Source organism: Kalmanozyma brasiliensis (genome assembly GCF_000497045.1).
Source record: "Kalmanozyma brasiliensis GHG001 unplaced genomic scaffold PSEUBRA_SCAF25, whole genome shotgun sequence".
Lineage (NCBI taxonomy): Eukaryota > Fungi > Basidiomycota > Ustilaginomycetes > Ustilaginales > Kalmanozyma > Kalmanozyma brasiliensis.
The window spans coordinates 238,048-255,907 of NW_015961965.1; the positions used below are offsets into that span (position 1 = coordinate 238,048).

Here is a 17,860-nt window from a genome sequence, read left to right on the forward strand (position 1 = left end):
CGTGTCTCGTCGCGCCTCTCCGCCGTCAGACCCCTTTACCCCTGGCATGGCTGCGCACACGTTGCTGCTGACTTTTCTCGTGGCTTACCCCAGTCCGGCATTTACAAGCTGTCGATCCCAGCACCAGCCACGGGTCGGTCCACAAATAGCTCCCTCCGCAGCACGCAATCCTCTCGCTTCGCTAGTAAAACGGACGAATTTGCACTATGCGCCGCGGACTTGGCACTGCTCGTCACCAAGCTTTGTTTGGTCGAGTGAGCGGCGATCCCGCGGAATGAGATCCGACGTCGGCCGGGCCGGACGAGGTTTGTGACTCGCGTGGGGATCCGAGGTGGAGCGGCAACCGCGACCCTGTTCTTTCGCAGCTGCTCCGTCGGAAGGCTATGGGCTGCCAAGAATTCGCCGCTTCGAGCACATCCTCGCACGACATCGGATCAACTGCCTCACTTCGTCAGAGATGTGAGCGGTGGCAACCACCGGTCAATTCTGACCCTCCAGAGAGGGCAGCAGAGAATTGACCGAACTGTCGGGGCGAGCATCCCGCGCTGCAAGCGAGATGCCAAGACTTCGCCCTGCCGGTCGTCCGCAGTGAATTTCGGTGCGCACGCCAAGCAGCACAAGCCGGGCGCTTAACACCGAAGCCGCTGCTGAAGCACGCGCCGGGGCATGCTGCGTTGAAGAGCGGATCACCCGATATGGCTCAGCACACACACCTCCAAGCAAGCATGTCGATTGCTTCGACGCCGTCACACTCACCGTGACGCGCTGAGTCAGCCTGCGTTCACACGCTCGCTGCGAGCTGCATAGCTCACCCTGCGTCAAGGGCGCAGCTCACGGCGGCCCCCACATCGGCTTTGGTTGCTCGCTCACCTACGCGAAGCTGGTGCCTGCGTGCGCTGCGTACACTGCACGCTGGGGCGCAGCATGCGCTGGACCACACACAGCGCCGCCAGCCCGCGTTCTCAGCACACACATAGACGCATTTTCAGCCAAGCACGCGCATCGGGATCACAGCGTAGGCACGGTATCTGAACGTGCTGGGATTGACAAACCTCAGGCTGTGGCTCTCACTTCCAACGAAAGCTAGCATCAGTGAACTAATCACTTCATCCGCTTCTTGCTCGTCTCAACGTGCTTCCTCAGCCTCCTGCTCTTCTCGCGCAGGGAGGCGTTCTTCTTGCTCCTCACGCTCCAACTCCTCGCAATCATCTGGAAGTTCTTGCCCCTCTCCTTCTCGCGATTCGTACTGGAGCTCTCCTTCTCCTTGTTCTTTTTGCCCTTCTTGGATCCGTACTTCTCGCGGTCCTCGCGACCAGAGGCGATGGAGGCAAGACGATCCTCGTAGGTTGCTTTGGCCTTCTTGCGTGGACCCAAGATGTCACCTTCATCCAGGAAGGCCGGGTTGGCGGCGGTGGTGCGCTTGAGCGATTTGAGCTCTTCCAATTGACGCTTGGCTCGGCTGCCTGCGAGACCGCCGGTCGCAATCGCGGCCTCCGCAGCGGCAATCCGCAGCTCTGTCAGCTTGGCAAAGTCTGCGGGGGTCAGGATCTTCGTCGTGGCAAGCGTGGAGATGTGGTCCTCCTCGTCGGCGAGCTGCTGCTTGAGACTGGATGAGGTGCCTTCCTCGCCGTCGTCGTCGTGCTCAGCTTCGGAGTCGGATTCGGAGTCCGAGGTGGCGACCTCTTCTCCAGCGTCACGACGAGCCTGTCGGTCATCGTGGCGTTGCTGCTTAGCCCGCTTCTTCTGACGTTGCTCGCGCGCGGCGATGAGACGCTCCTTGACTGTTCGCTTCTGCTTGCGCGTCTCATCGTCGTCGTCTTCGTCCGAGTCGGACAGGCGGAGAATGCCATCTTCGTCGTCATCCGAGACGTTGATCCATCCATCTTCGGACTCGTCCTCTGAGCCTTCCTCAGATTCCTCCTCCCATCCCTCCCATCCCTTGTCCTCGCCAACCTCCTCGTCCTCGTCACCGCCGCCCTTGCGCTCCTCCTGCTCCTGCAAGTGCTTTTCAAGCAGGTCGATGCCCTGAATACCCCTCACTTCGTCCTGATCGACACCGAACGCCACAGCAGAGCGACCTTCCTGCACCGCCAACGCACCCATCTTGCCTCGCTCCTTCTTCTTCAGCATCGCTGGGTTCACCTCCCTATACAGCGCCAGCAGACCTCTCGCTGCCGCGCAGACACCCTTGTCCTTGCTGCGCCTGTAGCTGATCAGATCCTCCAAGAGCGTCTCCTCCATCGCCCACGGCTGTCTTCTGCAGATCTCTCGCACACTGTTGATGCCCGCAGCGACGACCTCGCTGCTGACACCTGGGTGGACGAAGGAGTCCGACAACCTGCGCACGACGGGAGTGACGACATCGGGCGGCGTCTGATCGTGCACGCTCTGTGCAAGGCTCACGAGGATATGCGTAATGTGCTGTTGGTGCGGGGCGAGATACTTGACGACGTAGGAGTAAAAGCTGAGTACGCAGAGTTTGTGTGCGCCCATGACACGGCTGAGCAGCTGCATGAGCCTGATCTTGATTTCGAGGCTGTGACGCTTCTCGCGGTCTCCGCGAGAGAGATTGTCAAAGAGCTTCTCGCCAAAATTCTGCGGGTCGTTGAGCAGGTACAGCGCGGCAAAGTTCGAGTTGTCGTGCGTGGGACCGTTGAGAGCGTTCTCTTGTTTCGCCTTGCGCTTCTTCTTGGAGAGTGCGGCGGCAGCACGCATCTTCTTGTCGCCCGAGCGGGTCTTCTTGTTCACCTTGCGGGCGTGGAGGAGAGCGTCAACGTCCGGCCCCTCGTCGTCCGAGCCAGAGGCCTCGTTGTCGTCTTCGGCAGAGTGCAGGTCGCCGAGGAAGAAGCGGACGGCGGAGGACTGAACACGCGGGTGCGGGTGGAAACACGCAAGCGACAGGAGAGACACGGTTTTGGAGTCGGTCCAGATCTGCTTCTTCCACAGGTTGGCGGCGAGTCGGACGGCCCAAAGCGCCTCAGTCTTGCCTGCGGACTGACCCTTGCGGGGTGGTGGCAGCGACGAACCGCCAGCAGAGGCGTCGATGCCCTTTTGCACGATGCCGAAGAGCAGCCCCTGAACGACGCGGTTGAGACGGTGGTTCTTCGACTTAGCATTGGCGTTCTTGATGTCCTGCAGGATTGTCGCTTGCACTGATGTTCGCACCGCAGCAGAAGTGGTGACGCTGAGCAGAGGGAACAGCGTCTGCAGCAGCTCCTCGGAAGTGATCACATCTCTGTTCCTCAACAAAATCAAGCTGCGCAAACAGCTCGCCCTGATATCCGGACTCAACGCGGCATGATGGTTGAGAAGCAGGTCCGACAGATGGGTGGGCAGCTCGCGCGTGATCTCGGGATACGACGGCGCCAGCTGTGTGACAAACGAGATGAGCGAGACGAACTTGCTCGCCTGGTCCTTGTTGATCCGAACACCGGTAGTCCCGACGCCGAGGGTGCCTGCGTCAAGATCGGACGCAAAGATGCTTCGGAGGGACTGATAGTGATTCCATTGAGCGGAGAACTCTTCGACGTAGGCTTCGGGTTGACGCTTGAGTAGGTTCTGGAGCGCGGGGAGGTTGTCGGCGTTGAGGAGACCACGAGCTCTAGAGCGGTGGACGAGACCACCCTCGTTGATGAGCGGAGACGCCTTGACGACGGCGGGTGATGTTGTGGGCGGCATCGTTGCCTATGAAGCCTCCAGGATGTGTTTGGAGGTGTGGTTGATCGTGATGAGGGCAGGGACGCTTGAACTGAGCTTCAAGCGGCCTTTCTATTGCTCTTGCGGAAAAGTTGGCTGGCAGGGCAAAAATTCACTTTTTCCCTTGACCCTGAGAAGGAGTTTCGAGGCAGCACAGCGCGGTCCCCTTTTAGCCTCGGGAAACGGAGAAGGAATTGCTGCAGGCAAGAAGAAAATTTGAGATTTCTGAGAGGAGAGCGGAGCGAAGGCAAGAAGACCCTGAGCCAAGCTTGACACGGCAAGCCACTCGAGGCCCATCAACTGAAGCTCATATCATCATCTTCCTCCAACACCATCAAAAGTCTTCTCGTGAACACTGCGGCAAGATGGATAATAACGACGATGGGCTCATGCTCAACTTTGCCCCTGCGGCGGCCTCGTCAGCAGGTCGGCCCAAACAAACGGCCAAGGCTCGATTCGTACAGAAGAGGACCGCACAACAGCTTCGAAGGCAGGCACCAAAGTCGAATGGTGATGCGGCAGCAACTTCAAGAGCGGCTGACGTAGCGCAATCGGCGCCGAGCCGCGCTGTGCCTGTACCCACAGTACCGATCGAATCGCCAGCAGCGAAAAGGCAAAGGATCGAGGCTCCAGCAGCATCCTCGTCGACAGGGCTGAGTGCGCCCCGATTCGACCCTCGCTCTGCCACTTCCAAAGCAGCACCATCCACTTCACGAGCCAATGGCGCTTCCGCTTCGTCTGGAAATACTACTCGCAGGGCTGCTGTCTCAGCACCGCAGCAAGCCAGCACTTCTTCGGCTGCATCCAGACCCTCCGGCTCGGCATCCAAGTCGAACGGTGCAGGCGTGGTCAGCGCGCTCTTTCCCGCTCACGGTGTGCTGGAAGATTCGAGCATTGCCCACACACCGTTCCAGCGCAAAGCCTACGATCCGACGAACGCTCCGTCGGCAGGCTCCGACTTCGCATCGTGTGGCTTGGATCCTCTGCTGGTCTACCACCTCGAATCCAAGATGAAGATCGGATCTAACCCGACTTCGATCCAGTCAGCAGCTCTTCCGCATCTCTTGCATCCTGGCCTCGATCGGGATATCCTCATCCAAGCGCAGACGGGCTCAGGAAAGACGCTCACCTATCTGCTGCCCATCGTGCAGAGCCTGCTGCCGCTGTGTGAGGAGTCATTCATCGACAGGTCGGTGGGTACGCTGGCCATCATCCTCGCACCGACTCGTGAATTAGCACGCCAGATCTACGAGGTGCTGGAGAAGCTCGTTTCGCTGGCACTCAGTCTCAAGGAGCAAAACGAAAATGAAGAGGGCACTGTCAGGAGGACGAGATGGCTCGTTCCTGGTCTGCTTTCTGGTGGGTCGACAAAGAACCACGAGAAGCAGCGACTGCGCAAGGGATGCCCCATCCTTGTTTCCACACCAGGAAGATTGCTCGACCATCTGCAGAACACGTCCAGCTTCGACGTCGGCAAGTGCAGATGGCTTGTGCTCGACGAAGCGGATCGACTGCTCGAGATGGGATTCGAGGAGCAGCTTACGGGCATCGTCCGTGCGCTAGATGGACGACGAAATCTCGCTTGTACTGCGGCGCGACAAGCCATGCCAGGATTCGAAGAGGGAGTTGCACCAGGTGATGCAGACTGGATCGCAGACCCCGATGTGATGGACACTCTCGGTATGACCTGGTGGGCGCACGCGAGGAGAGTCGTCCTCTGTTCCGCCACCCTCGACGAGAATGTGCAAGTCTTGGCCGGAAAGACGCTCATCAACCCCAAGATCATCCGTGGTGTCAAGGATGACAGTGCCGACGCCGCGAACCCAGCAGCATCACCGGACGCCACCACCGACACAATCGTGGCCAAGAAAGAGCCCACCAAGTTCGCAGCGCCTGCTCAGCTCGCGCAGAGCTTCGTCACGACGCCACCCAAGCTGCGACTCGTCACCCTGCTCTCTCTACTGCGAGCATACATCTCTCGCGCGCGTCGCTCCTCCGAAGAAGCCGATCCGACCCTCCGCCTCGCCGGCGCTGGTCGCGTCATCGTCTTCATGAGCTGCACAGACAGTGTTGACTTCCACTACGCAGCCTTTGGCGGCGCACGCATGCACGCCCCCGAAAACGACCCTAACGCACCCGATGACGAGGAGTCCGACACCCTTCCCGCGCATACCGTCTCGGAACTCATTCCCAACATCCCCATCTTCCGGCTGCACGGCAGCATGACCCAGCAAGAACGCATTGCCTCTCTTCGAGGCTTCTCGGGTGGCAAAAAGCAAGCTTCTGCTGGTTTTGAAGGTAGCATCCTGCTGTGCACCAGCGTTGCAAGTCGTGGTCTGGACCTGCCGGATGTAGGGTGCGTGATCCAGCTCGACCCTCCCACAGAGGGTGGCATCGAAGAGTATCTGCATCGCGTGGGGCGAACCGCCCGAGTGGGCCGAGCCGGCGAGTCGTGGCTCATGGTTTTGCCTCAGGAAGTCGCGTGGGTTTCGACCGTCCTCGAAGCGCAGATGACCATCCAGGGCACCTCGTCCATCACGGACCTCAAGAATTCAGGTCAGTCGCGCAAGATCACGCCCGCATCAATTGAGGCCGTCCTGCAGCAAGGCATGGGAGGCACGACGGGTACGCTCGAGTATCAGTCCCGCGCCACCGAGGTGCAGCTGGCGTTCGAACGATGGGTGCTCTCCGGTGAGCGACCGAGTTTGCTCGCTCGCAAAGGTTTCCTCTCTCACGTGCGGGCGTACGCCACCCACTCGGCAGAGGAGAAACAGTTCTTCAACGTACGCGCCCTCCATCTTGGTCATCTAGCGAAAGCATTCGCACTGCGAGAAGCACCCCGTTCGCTCGGCGCCAAGAGCGCCGCCACCGCCACTGCGTCCACCAAACACGAGACTGTCAAGAAGCGTCCCGCACCCGCTCAATCCGACGAGAGCGACTCCGACGAGAGTGGAGACGAAGCAGGATCAGATTACGAAGGCAAGCCCAAACGCGACGCCTTCGAACTGTCACCTGCAGCACTGAAGGAGCTCACTGCAAGCATCGTCGCTCAATCGGACGGAAGTAACAGAAGCAAGAAGTTGGCCCGTGAAGCAGCCAAGGCCGCCGAAGCGGCGGAAGGCAAAGTTCAGACAGATGCCGAAGCGAGGATGTACGCGAAAGTGCGCGCGTTGGGTAGGGCGAGTAAGAAGCACGGTGTGCTGGGCGCACACGGTGCGGACGAGTTCCAGATCGCGTAGCGGAGGCAGACGGATGATGTGCGGAAAGAGCAATTGCAGTACGATGCAAGAGATTTGGCGTGCGATTACAGGGTGTGGTTAAGATGAGGGCGTGGCTGAGATGAGGCAAGTGTGCGGATGCGGGAAGGTGAGATTGCGGATTATCTCTTCGTGAGATGGGGGAGGTGCGAATGTAGGATGTAGGGTTACAGTCTCGCGGAGGCGTCGTCTAGGCCGAATCGTCCTTAGCAGCGTCGGGCTTGACGATCTTCTTGCCGTTGCCGTCGATGGTGGGAGCGCCCAGGATCGAAGTCTCGAGCTTGCGACGCCAGGCGATCCAGTGCTTTGCGCAGCCGTCGGATTTCCTAGCGGCGAGACTGCAGGACATCGACAAGACTCGGTTAAGATAGTCAGCTTCCTTCTGCCTCGAGGAATGTGCGGAAGTTGGTTTCGGACTTACATGGGATGCTCCTTGACCGCCTGGCTGGCGTTGGCCGTGACGAGGTTGTGAACGAACTCCATGAAGGCTTCTTCCTCCTCTCGCGTCTGTCGAACGACATCATGACCGAACAAGCATCAGCATCACACCAAGGAGTCGAACTGCGCTACGAGAAGTGGAGAACCTACCCATCCGCTACGACTGCCGGAGACAGGACCACGGAACAGAAGGAAAGAGAGCGAGATGGTGAGATGGATGAAAGCGAGCCTTTAGCATGCAATGGGAAGGGAGCGTTTACGTACGCTCCAGCACCACGAGGGCGCTTCGTCTTGCTGTTGGGGGAAGGCGTTCCCTCGGCCTTGGCCTCCTTCTTGGCCTTCTTGGGTGACTTGACCTCCTCCTCGGTCAGCTCGTCGAAAGAGTCAAAGTCGAACTCGGCCTTGAGGAGCTCCTTCTTGACCATGGTGGATGCTTGCGATGGGGGTGCTTTGTGTACCGGAAGAGGTATGCTGTCGAATGCGGGGATGGTGTGAGAGAGTGAAGGTATCCTGCGGCTGACTCGGATGGGTCTGGTGGGATCAGGTGCGGAAGGAGAAGTGGACGGCAACAAAGAGGGGGACTTTATACCTTTACTTCCTCAGGCCTGTGCTCAGCTCTCCGTTGCTGCGGACGACTCTGAATCAAACAAGAACAAGATCCCGCATGTGCGCGGCTCAGCAGGCCTGAACGATTGAGAGCTCCCGCACTCTCTGCTTTTCCGCACTCACCCTCTGTTTGCGGACGGATCTAATGCAAGCTTTGACGTAGCATCAGCCTCAATTCTGATCTTCAGAGCGGACTGCAGAGCTAGTGCTGCCCCTGCCTTGATGAGATTGCACTCGCGATAGGAGGATTGAAATGTTGATGAGTAGCGACAAAGTCTTTGTGTCACACGAGGAGAGTTTGGAGATGCGGGCAGATCGGGCAGATGTCCCGATTTACTCAACCTTCTCACGCCCAAAAGCTTGAGACACACTCAAGCTTTGGGTGCGAGCCCGCAGCCTTTCCCTCATATCGCAGCCCAGAGCGACCACAACAGCAGTCAGGCAGTTTCGTGGAGGAAAGGCAGAAGCATAGAAGCTGCTAGCAAGCAGAAGAGGATGACTCGAGCTTCACCAACGCAGAGCCAAACAGCGTAACGAGAGAGCATGCAAGATGGAAGCAGAGGCCGTGCGGATAGAGTGTACGGCATTTGCAGAGGCCCTTGCATCCGCTCCCTTTGACAGGACAATGTTCTGGCAGCTGACTGCACGTCGAGATCTCGGCCCACGATCGGAAGAGCTCGTCTGATGAGAGAGGACCCTGCGATAAGAAGATCCTTTGCGCACGCGAGCATGCTGCTCAGACCGGCTTTCAAGGCTTTCAAAATTTGCCCGAAGCCTCATTCATGCAGGCTGGCTGCGTTCAAGTTGAGAAGAAACTTTTTGGAATCACAGCGGAAGCCAACTTTAATCTTTCTTGGCTCTCAGATCACTCTTTTTGAACTTTTTTTCTCTGAGTCACAAGCGAGCGAAAAAATCGCGGCTCAAGGGCGCGGAGGTCCAATCAGAGTCGCTCCGAGTCAGCCAGCAGAGACGGTCCAATCAGAGAAGAGCCTGCCGCGTTGTTGGTCTTGTGAGCTGCTTTGCTTCAAGGGGGGCCTTATAGGTGATCGACGGAGAGGACAAGGATTGTACAGCTGGCACAGGGCGCGTGACGGGATCAAGATGCAGGAGACAAACACTGTGACGAGCCGAGCATCTTATGAAGGCGGAAGAGCTCCTTCACAAAGTCACAGTCGAGTCAGCTTGGAACAGGCTCAGTGGGCCAACGCGAAGCTTAACTTGAGCTGAAAGAGAGGGATGCTCGAGACGAAAGAGCAGCCAGGCAGCTGTGTTGAATTGGCCGTAGTCTTATCCGAGGCTCTGACTAGGAAAGCAAAAAAGTTCTGATTTTTTCAAGCGTGCAGTCAGATAGCCAAAGCCTGAGTTCTTCTTGGCCCAGCTCATCTCTTCCGTTCAAGATCCCCTCGTCCGGATATCAGTCCGGCTTCCTTTCTTCCCTCTCCTCATCGCTTCCTTCTTCTTACCCGCTCCTCCTTCCGTCAAGCCTTGGCTACTAGCCCGGAGATCCACGCATCCCACGGACCCTGTCGCTACATCCGCCCTTCTCCTTGATCTGTCAAGCTCACAAAGGTCATTGGAGCCCCACTTCAACGCACAGACGTCCGCAATCTCGGTCCCGCTTTGCAGCTTGATAAGATAGCTTGATCGCGAGCACCAAGGGTCCAACCCGAAGGACGTACGACGGCGACGACTCCAAGCACCTTGCTCTTTCTCCTCCTCATCGTCCTCGACGCTTCTGATTCATCATGTATCGAAGCATCCGTGCCGTCTCTCGAGGCGCCAACTCGGCCTCGCAGGTGGCTTCCACCTCGCAACTCCCTATCGCTGCTCGCAGCCTTCACAGCCAGTCCGCGACCGCGTCGTTGAATCGCAAGTGCCTCGCAACCTCGGGCAGCCAGGTCTTCCGATCTCGATTCTCCACGGCGGCGCTCTTGAAAGCACCCGCGCCTACCGCGGTGGCCGGCGCTGCTGTCAAAGACATCGAGCCCGCGGCGACTGGTCTTCAGAAATGGAGCAAGTACCTGCCCAAGGTCGAGCGCTCCGACGTCAAGAAGGTCGTCCTTGTCGGCTCTGGTGGTCTCTCCATCGGTCAGGCCGGTGAATTCGACTACTCGGGCTCGCAAGCCATCAAGGCGCTCAAGGAGTCCGGCATCGAAACCATCCTCATCAACCCAAATATCGCCACCATTCAAACCTCGCATCAACTCGCAAACCAGATCTACTTCCTTCCCATTTCGCCAGAATACGTCGCCTACGTCCTCGAGAAGGAGCGACCGGATGGTGTCCTCCTCACCTTCGGTGGCCAGAGTGCCCTCAACGTCGGTGTCAAGCTTGACGAGATGGGTGTCTTTGACCGTCTCGGAGTCAAGGTGCTCGGCTCCCAGGTCGACGTCCTCCGCATGTGCGAGGACCGTGATCTGTTCGTCCAGGCCCTCGACCAGATCAACATTCCCGTCGCCAAGTCCGAAGCCGTCTCTAATGTGCCCCAGGCGCTCAAGGCCGCTGCCGAGATCGGCTACCCCGTCATTGTCCGTGCTGCATACGCTCTCGGTGGTCTCGGATCCGGTTTTGCGGACAATGAGGACGAGCTGCGCGATCTTTCCGCCCGCTCCCTCTCACTCAGCCCCCAGATTCTCGTCGAGAAGTCGCTCAAGGGCTGGAAGGAGTCCGAGTACGAGGTGCTGCGTGACCAGGAGGACAACGCCATCATCTGCTGCAACATGGAGAACTTTGACCCATTGGGCATCCACACTGGTGACTCGATCGTCGTCGCTCCTTCGCAGACGCTCTCGGACGACAACTACCACATGCTCCGATCCGCCGCTCTCAAGGTCATCCGCCATCTTGGCATCGTCGGCGAGTGCAACATCCAGTACGCTCTCAGCCCGGACTCTCGAGAGTACCGCGTCATCGAGGTCAACCCTCGTCTCTCGCGTTCCTCCGCGCTTGCCTCCAAGGCCACCGGCTACCCGCTCGCCTACACCGCTGCCAAGCTCGCACTCGGATACACCCTTCCGGAGTTGCCGAACGCGGTCACCAAGAGCACCACCGCCTGCTTCGAGCCCGCACTCGACTACATTGTCACCAAGATCCCCAAGTGGGACTTGAGCAAGTTCCAGCACGTCAACCGCGAGGTCGGCTCCTCGATGAAGTCGGTCGGTGAAGTCATGTCCGTGGGACGAACTTTCGAGGAGTCGCTCCAGAAGGCCATCCGACAGGTCGCCCCCGCGTACGACGGCTTTGACGCCTACATCGTCCCCGAGGACCTCGACAACGCTCTGTCCGTGCCTACCGACACTCGTCTCTTTGCCATCGCATACGCCATGCTCGTCAAGAACTACAGCGTCGAGAAGCTGCACGAGCTCACCAAGATCGACCGCTTCTTCCTCTACAAGCTCGACAACATTGTCACCATCAACCGACAGCTCGAGAAGATCGGCTCGCTCTCGGCTGTGGACAAGGACCTGATGAAGCTCGCCAAGCAGCGCGGTTTCTCGGACCGACAGATCGCCAAGCTCACCAACTCCAAGGAGCACGAGGTCCGCGCTCACCGCAAGGCGTTTGGTCTCACTCCCTTCGTCAAGCGTATCGACACGGTCGCCGCCGAGTACCCCGCCCAGACCAACTACCTCTACACCACCTACAACGCCACCACCCACGATGTCGAGTTTGACAACGATGGCACCATGGTGCTCGGTTCCGGTGTCTACCGAATCGGAAGCTCGGTCGAATTCGACTGGTGTGCCGTCACCTGCGCCCGACGAGTGCGAGGCATGGGCCACAAGACCATCATGATCAACTACAACCCCGAGACCGTCTCGACCGATTTCGACGAGGCCGACCGCCTCTACTTTGAGGAGCTTGGCTTCGAGCGTGTCATGGACATCTACGAGCTCGAAGGCGCCAAAGGTGTCGTTGTCAGTGTCGGTGGACAGCTCCCTCAGAACATTGCTCTGCGTCTCAAGGAGACCGGCGTCAACGTTCTCGGTACCGACCCTCTGATGATCGACTCGGCTGAGGACAGGCACAAGTTCTCGCAGATCCTCGACAATGTCGGCGTCGACCAGCCCGAGTGGACCGAGGCTACCTCGGTCGATAAGGCCAAGGAGTTTGCCGCTCGCGTCTCGTACCCCGTCCTCGTTCGTCCCTCGTACGTGCTCTCCGGTGCGGCCATGAACGTCATCTGGGACGAGTCGACGCTCGAGCACCACCTGACTGCCGCCGCCGAAGTCAACACGGACTACCCCGTCGTCATCTCCAAGTTCATCGACAACGCTCAGGAGATCGACGTCGACGCCGTCGCCTACAAGGGCGAGCTGCTCGTTCACGCTGTTTCGGAGCACGTCGAGAACGCTGGTGTCCACTCCGGCGATGCCACGCTCGTCCTGCCACCCTTCTCGCTTGACCCCAACGACCTCGCCCGCCTGAAGGTCATCGCTCAGAAGGTCGCCAAGGCGTTCAACATCAGCGGGCCCTTCAACATGCAGGTCATCCGCAAGCCCGTTGGCGAGGGTGATGCCGAGGCGGCACTCAAGGTCATCGAGTGCAACCTGCGTGCCTCTCGATCGTTCCCCTTCGTCTCGAAGGTCCTCGGCGTCAACTTTATCGACATTGCCACCAATGCTATCATCGGCAAGGATGTGCCCGAACCCGTCGACCTCATGGCGCAGAAGCGCGACTACGTCGCGATCAAGGTACCTCAGTTCTCGTGGACGCGTCTTGCCGGTGCTGACCCATACCTCGGTGTGGAGATGGCCTCCACGGGTGAAGTCGCTTCGTTCGGCAAGGACCTGTACGAGGCAGCGTGGGCATCCATCGCCTCGCAGACCGCTTTCCGCGTTCCCCAAGCCAACACTGGTGTACTCATGGGCGGTGATGTGACCAAGCCGCAATTCTCCTCCATCGCCAAGAAGCTCTTTGACCTCGGCTTCAAGCTCTACTGCTCGGACGCCAATGTCGAGGAGTACCTCAACAACCTCGACGGTGTCAAGGCCAAGCGCATCCGCTTCCCCGTCAAGGACAAGCGCAAGCTCCGCGAGGTCTTCGACGAACACGAGATCAACATTGTCATCAACCTGGCTAAGTTCCGTGGACGCGATCTGTTGGATCAGGACTACGTGGCCCGCAGGAACGCCGTGGACTTCGGTATCCCGCTGCTGAACGAGGCTAGGAGCGCAGAGCTGTTTGTGGACGCCCTGGCGGCTAGGATGCCCCATGGCTGCTTGCGCGGGTATGAGGAGGGTAAGATCCCAAGTGAAGTCCAACCTTGGAAGTTCTTTGTCAAGGAGGAGAACGAGGCGCACAAGTAGAGATATGTATGCGAAAGATTTCCGATTCAGAATAAAGAGCCTAGAAGTATCAATTTGTCATGACTGACATGCTCTGTGATGCCAGAGCGTCTCCGAGACCTGAAGATGAGCCTGTGCGTCTCTCTCACGCTCAGAAGTGCAGGCACACCACCGGGATAAGGGACATTATCAGAACGTAAGATTGCTATGTACACTTCCTCCTCCATCATCAGTTGGCCAACCCTCTCGCAGTCCTCTTGTCCCCGCTCTCCAAGAACCGAAGCACAAAGTTGACCACCACAGCGCCCAAAATGGCCGCGCACAAGACCGTGGGTCCATACGCGTCAAAGTAGATATTGCTACTCTCCCTCTTCCTGATCTTGATCGCCCTGACCAGGAAGATCACTCCCGAGTACGCAATTCCCACCAGGGCGACGACCGTAAAGAAAGCACTTGCGATCAAACCCGTCCGATCACCGGGCGAACTGAAGTTCAACAACCCCACAGCGAGCGCTGAGAGGTACACATTGAACTCGAGCCACTTGAGGAACGTGCGTTCGTTGGCAAAGTATACTTTGGGTTCGATGCGAATGGGAACGCTGACTTTCTTGCCGGGTTGAGCGGTGAATGACCGGACGTATTCGACGTTGGGTCCTCGAGGCACTTCTTCGTCTTGCCCCTCAAGGGCGCGTCGGATACGATCGTCCTCGTCCTCCTCGTCTTCAAGATCGGAGTGATGCTCGTGCGAGGAACCCTTGGTCTTCCACAGACGTTGGATGTTGGTCGGCGTAAGCTTGGAGAAGAAGTGATGGTCGTAGCGATGCGATGGAGCGAGAATCTCTTCGCGCGTCGGAGCGGCCGATTTGGTCTTCGCCAACGATGGACGACGACCTTCCGTCTGCAACGACGCAGAGGCAACAGCGAGCATACCACCCGCAGCATTGGACGTCTGATCCGGGTTTTCGCGAAGTTGCTTCTCAATCTCCTGCTGACGCAACCGGATGTTGCGCTCGCGCTCCTCCCGCGCCTCGCGGATGCGCGGGTCGAAGGCCGAGATGCCGACATTGTCGGCTTCGTGCGATTCGTCCGCCATGATGTGTCCGCGCTCGTCGTCGTCCGCGCCCTCGAACTCGTCTTCCGAGACGGGCTCGTTGTACGGCGCGTGACCGTTGCGCGAGGCGGGCGTGTCGGGCCGCGACGAGGTGGCAGGGCTGTGGGCGACAGAGCCAGGTCGCTCGATCGCAAGGCTGTTCGAGGGCGGCTTGCGGATGTCGATCTCCATCTGGGGCAGCCAGAAGGGGACGAGGTCGACGCGGTTCGGCAGCAAGGTGGCGCATCCGTGGATGAACTTGGAGAACTTGGGCACGGCTTCGACAAGATGACTCGCGACGAGGTCGCGGATCCACTGGGGAGGTTCCTGGCCCATTTGGGTCTGAAGCTTGACTTCGAGAACGCCGTAGGGGAAGCGCTCGATGTCTTCGGCAGGCAGCTGGTCGAAGGGGTAGTCGATGCCGATGTCCATGCGCCTCCAGTTGTGACCAGCGCGTTGACGGCCGTCCCAGTTGTCTTCGCGCACCAGCGAAAGCTCCGTATCCAGCGAGATACGGACACGAGCATCGCCCGGAAGCTGGAACGCAGTTCGGTTGTAGAAACTGCGCATCACCGGCTGAAGCTTCTGCGTCAAGACAGAGTACTGCACCTCGTTGGCCAGCTGCAGCATCGAGTCGATCTCCTTGTCCGACTTTTTGCCCTTCTTGCGAAGCGCCTCGAAGGTCTCATCCATGGTGTAGTCGCCTTTCATCCAGGCATTGACGTTCTCCTCCTTGATGGGGAAACGAGCCTTGACCGACTTCTCGCCCGTCCAATCCTCACGATGCGTCTTGCGCTCGACGAAGATCTGCTTGTTGTCCATGCCTCCGTACCATCGCAAGCGGATGGCTTCGGCGCCCTCGGTCTTTTCGAGACGTCCGAGGTAGAGCTCGAGGTCTTCGTTGTCGTAGTAGATCGAAGTGATGGCCGAGTCCTCCTGCTGGAACTCCTTGTCGGCGTTGAAAACCAAGACGGGAAGGTGCTTGAGGATGATGAGCTTGAGCGGCACAATGTTGTCCGGGTGAACCCAGTACTTGGTGGTCTGACGGACGAAGGCGGACTGGTTGCCACCAGCGCTTGAGTCGCCCTGCACAGGGTTACCACGGGTGCGGACGAGATCAAAGAGTTTGGAGAGCTTGACGATGAGCTGGTCGTAGTTCTCCTTGTAGAAGGGACGCGAGGAGAGGTAGTGCTGAACGAATTCCTTGCGGAGCAATCGACCGGTCTGCTTGTCGTGCTTCTTGACGATCTTGTGGAAGCCGGTGTAGTTGAGCTTGGTGAAGAGAGCCAAGTCGTGGACATCGGCAATGATGATGGCGAGACGCTCTTCGAGTTCGAGGAAGCGCTCTTCGAAGGCGTCGCTGTCTTCGGTGTCGGTGTCGAACTCGTCATCCGAGCCGGCATCGTGAGCAGCGTAAAGAGCGTTTCCATCGGGGCCGATACTCCTGCGTCGACGAGGAGCATCGTCATCGCCTTCGGCTTCAGAGCCTGCGTGTGAAGCGGGACGAGAGTTGGCGCGAGAAGGGAGGGAGGTGGAAGAGTTAGGTCGTGAAGAGACGAGGAGGTTGACCTCGGACTGAGCCTGCTTGATACGCTCAGTCAGCTCGGAAACCTTGACCTTTTGGAAGTCGTAGACCTTGTCGAGCTCCTTGCTGAGGATGGCGACGAATTCGTCCTCGTCCTTGTCGGTCCATGTGCCATTGTTCTTGGCCATGCGCTTCTTGATCTCCTTCTTGAGGTCCGAGTATTGAAGGTATTTGTCGGCCCACTCAGCGTAGAGCGACGTCTTGATGGTCTGACCGAACTTCATCGTGACGATAGAAGACTGCTGAAGCCCGCAGTCTCAAAGAGGTGAGTGAAGATGTGACTGCGCTTGGAGCGTGACCGTGCAGGAGGGTGTGGGAGGCTGAGCCGATGACAGGTGACAGTCGCTAGTGTGCGGAGGCTCGATCAGCTATCGGATGATCCGAATCGGAGGTGCCGACGTGACCGTAGGACGCCGAGACGATGGATGAGATAGCAGGCGGATGTGAGCCGGTAAGCTGAGTTGCTTGCGGACCCAAAAGTGACCTCGCGTTGCACAGGATGACGCTGGTGCAAACTTCGGCGTGGGCTGTACTATGCTCCAGACGATCCCAGGATTGAGCGGACTGCGGGATGTATAGTTGAAACAGCTACACGGGAAGGACGAAGGGAGCGTGCGGGATCGACGAGGTGGAGAGATGTCGAAGAACGGCGAGAAGATTTGACTGGGCTCGGATCAGGCTGCAAGCTGAAAGCCACAAACTTGGGACGTCAGGAAGAGGCAGCAGACAGGAAGAGCCGGCAAGACGGTTGGCTGCGAACAAAAGAGTGATGGTAGATCGATCAGGGCGAGACCGGTGAAGGTCAAGTCAAGCAGAGGGCCTAAGCGGGCTGAAAGATTGATGCGCATTCTTTTTCTGGGATGCCCGTTCAAGAACGTGCTCTTGATAATTTGGACTCCGACGGTCAAGTGCAGTCAATTTTGCAGGATAGGTATCGCCCTGCCTGTTCTGGATTCCATCAAGCCCACACTGCTACCGAAGCTTCACTTGCAGCCCGACGCTCGACTCCTGAGCCGGCTGCTGCCAAACAGATCGCTGTGGTATGGTGGCACATCGAAGCTCAAACGCAAGCGAGTTCATGAGCTTAACGTCACAATGGCAGGCTCGCTCTGTCTTGCTTGCGGTGAGTCGCAGTAGAAGATCGACCTCATGCTCGCCTCTGTCTTGCCAGCGTGAAGAGCTGGGGCGCTAGGCCTAGCGAGGCAGCAGCCGGCAGATCGGTTCTCAGGCTCAGGCTACACCAAGGCTCTAGACCAAGTTTGTTTGTGCATTGGGATCTGCATGACGATGATCGCACCTGCCTTTCCCACGTTGGCTCCTTTGAGATCTGTCAGCTGGCTGCGATGTCCCAATCTGTGCTCACTTACCGACCGTCTCGCTCCTCCCCGTCCAAGCAGCCTCCTTGAACAGCACGCCTCGCTGCACCGCTGCATCACACCGGCAACTCTAATCCGTGCATGTTGCAGCTCCGCCTGCTGTCTCTGCTCCAATCACATCTGCCTCATCCCACAGACTCTTGCTTCGGTTCGCTCACGGCGCGCGGACCCGATCTCTGGGCTGCTATCCATCTTCCTTCGCTGACTCGTGCAAGACCACGAACCTCGAGCCTCCGAGTAGGAGCCATTGTGAACGAGAACGTAGGAGACTCTATCCGCAACCAGTGAGTCGTCCCGGATCAGCTTGGTAGCCAATCACATTCGCGAATTGTCTGCACGTGCAAGAAAGGGTCCAACAGCTTGGAATTTGCTCCGCCAAAAGAATTGGGCTCCCCTCAGCCATCGTCAGGGTCCAGCTCAAGGCATCGTCGACATCACCGATCCTTCCGCAGTCCTCGTCGTTCCACACGGCTCACAACTCAAAGCAATCAGAACATCGCAGCATTCCATCCTGCACACGGCAT

The 17,860-nt window shown here is 58.4% G+C and overlaps 5 protein-coding genes across 5 annotated transcripts; 2 read left to right on the forward strand and 3 right to left on the reverse strand.

The window, feature by feature from the left end:
* Positions 1-1,101: 1,101 nt before the first annotated feature.
* PSEUBRA_003818 (SDA1 domain protein) lies at positions 1,102-3,678 on the reverse strand (the record flags this gene model as incomplete). Its single annotated transcript, XM_016436896.1, has 1 exon — positions 1,102-3,678. The coding sequence occupies one exon, from the start codon at positions 3,676-3,678 to the stop codon at positions 1,102-1,104; it is 2,577 nt and encodes an 858-aa protein (XP_016291812.1).
* A 383-nt stretch (positions 3,679-4,061) lies between these two features.
* Positions 4,062-6,935, forward strand: PSEUBRA_003819 (DNA/RNA helicase, DEAD/DEAH box type, N-terminal; the record flags this gene model as incomplete). Its single annotated transcript, XM_059465174.1, has 1 exon — positions 4,062-6,935. The coding sequence occupies one exon, from the start codon at positions 4,062-4,064 to the stop codon at positions 6,933-6,935; it is 2,874 nt and encodes a 957-aa protein (XP_059320591.1).
* A 208-nt stretch (positions 6,936-7,143) lies between these two features.
* PSEUBRA_003820 (uncharacterized protein) lies at positions 7,144-7,816 on the reverse strand (the record flags this gene model as incomplete). Its single annotated transcript, XM_059465175.1, has 4 exons — positions 7,144-7,291; positions 7,375-7,460; positions 7,542-7,554; positions 7,656-7,816. 4 exons carry the CDS (start codon positions 7,814-7,816, stop codon positions 7,144-7,146), a joined length of 408 nt encoding a protein of 135 aa, XP_059321448.1.
* A 1,926-nt stretch (positions 7,817-9,742) lies between these two features.
* Positions 9,743-13,306, forward strand: PSEUBRA_003821 (Carbamoyl-phosphate synthase, large subunit, N-terminal; the record flags this gene model as incomplete). Its single annotated transcript, XM_016436875.1, has 1 exon — positions 9,743-13,306. One exon carries the CDS (start codon positions 9,743-9,745, stop codon positions 13,304-13,306), a length of 3,564 nt encoding a protein of 1,187 aa, XP_016291814.1.
* Positions 13,307-13,514: 208 nt separating this feature from the next.
* On the reverse strand, positions 13,515-16,184 carry PSEUBRA_003822 (VTC domain protein; the record flags this gene model as incomplete). Its single annotated transcript, XM_016436904.1, has 1 exon — positions 13,515-16,184. One exon carries the CDS (start codon positions 16,182-16,184, stop codon positions 13,515-13,517), a length of 2,670 nt encoding a protein of 889 aa, XP_016291815.1.
* Positions 16,185-17,860: the final 1,676 nt, after the last annotated feature.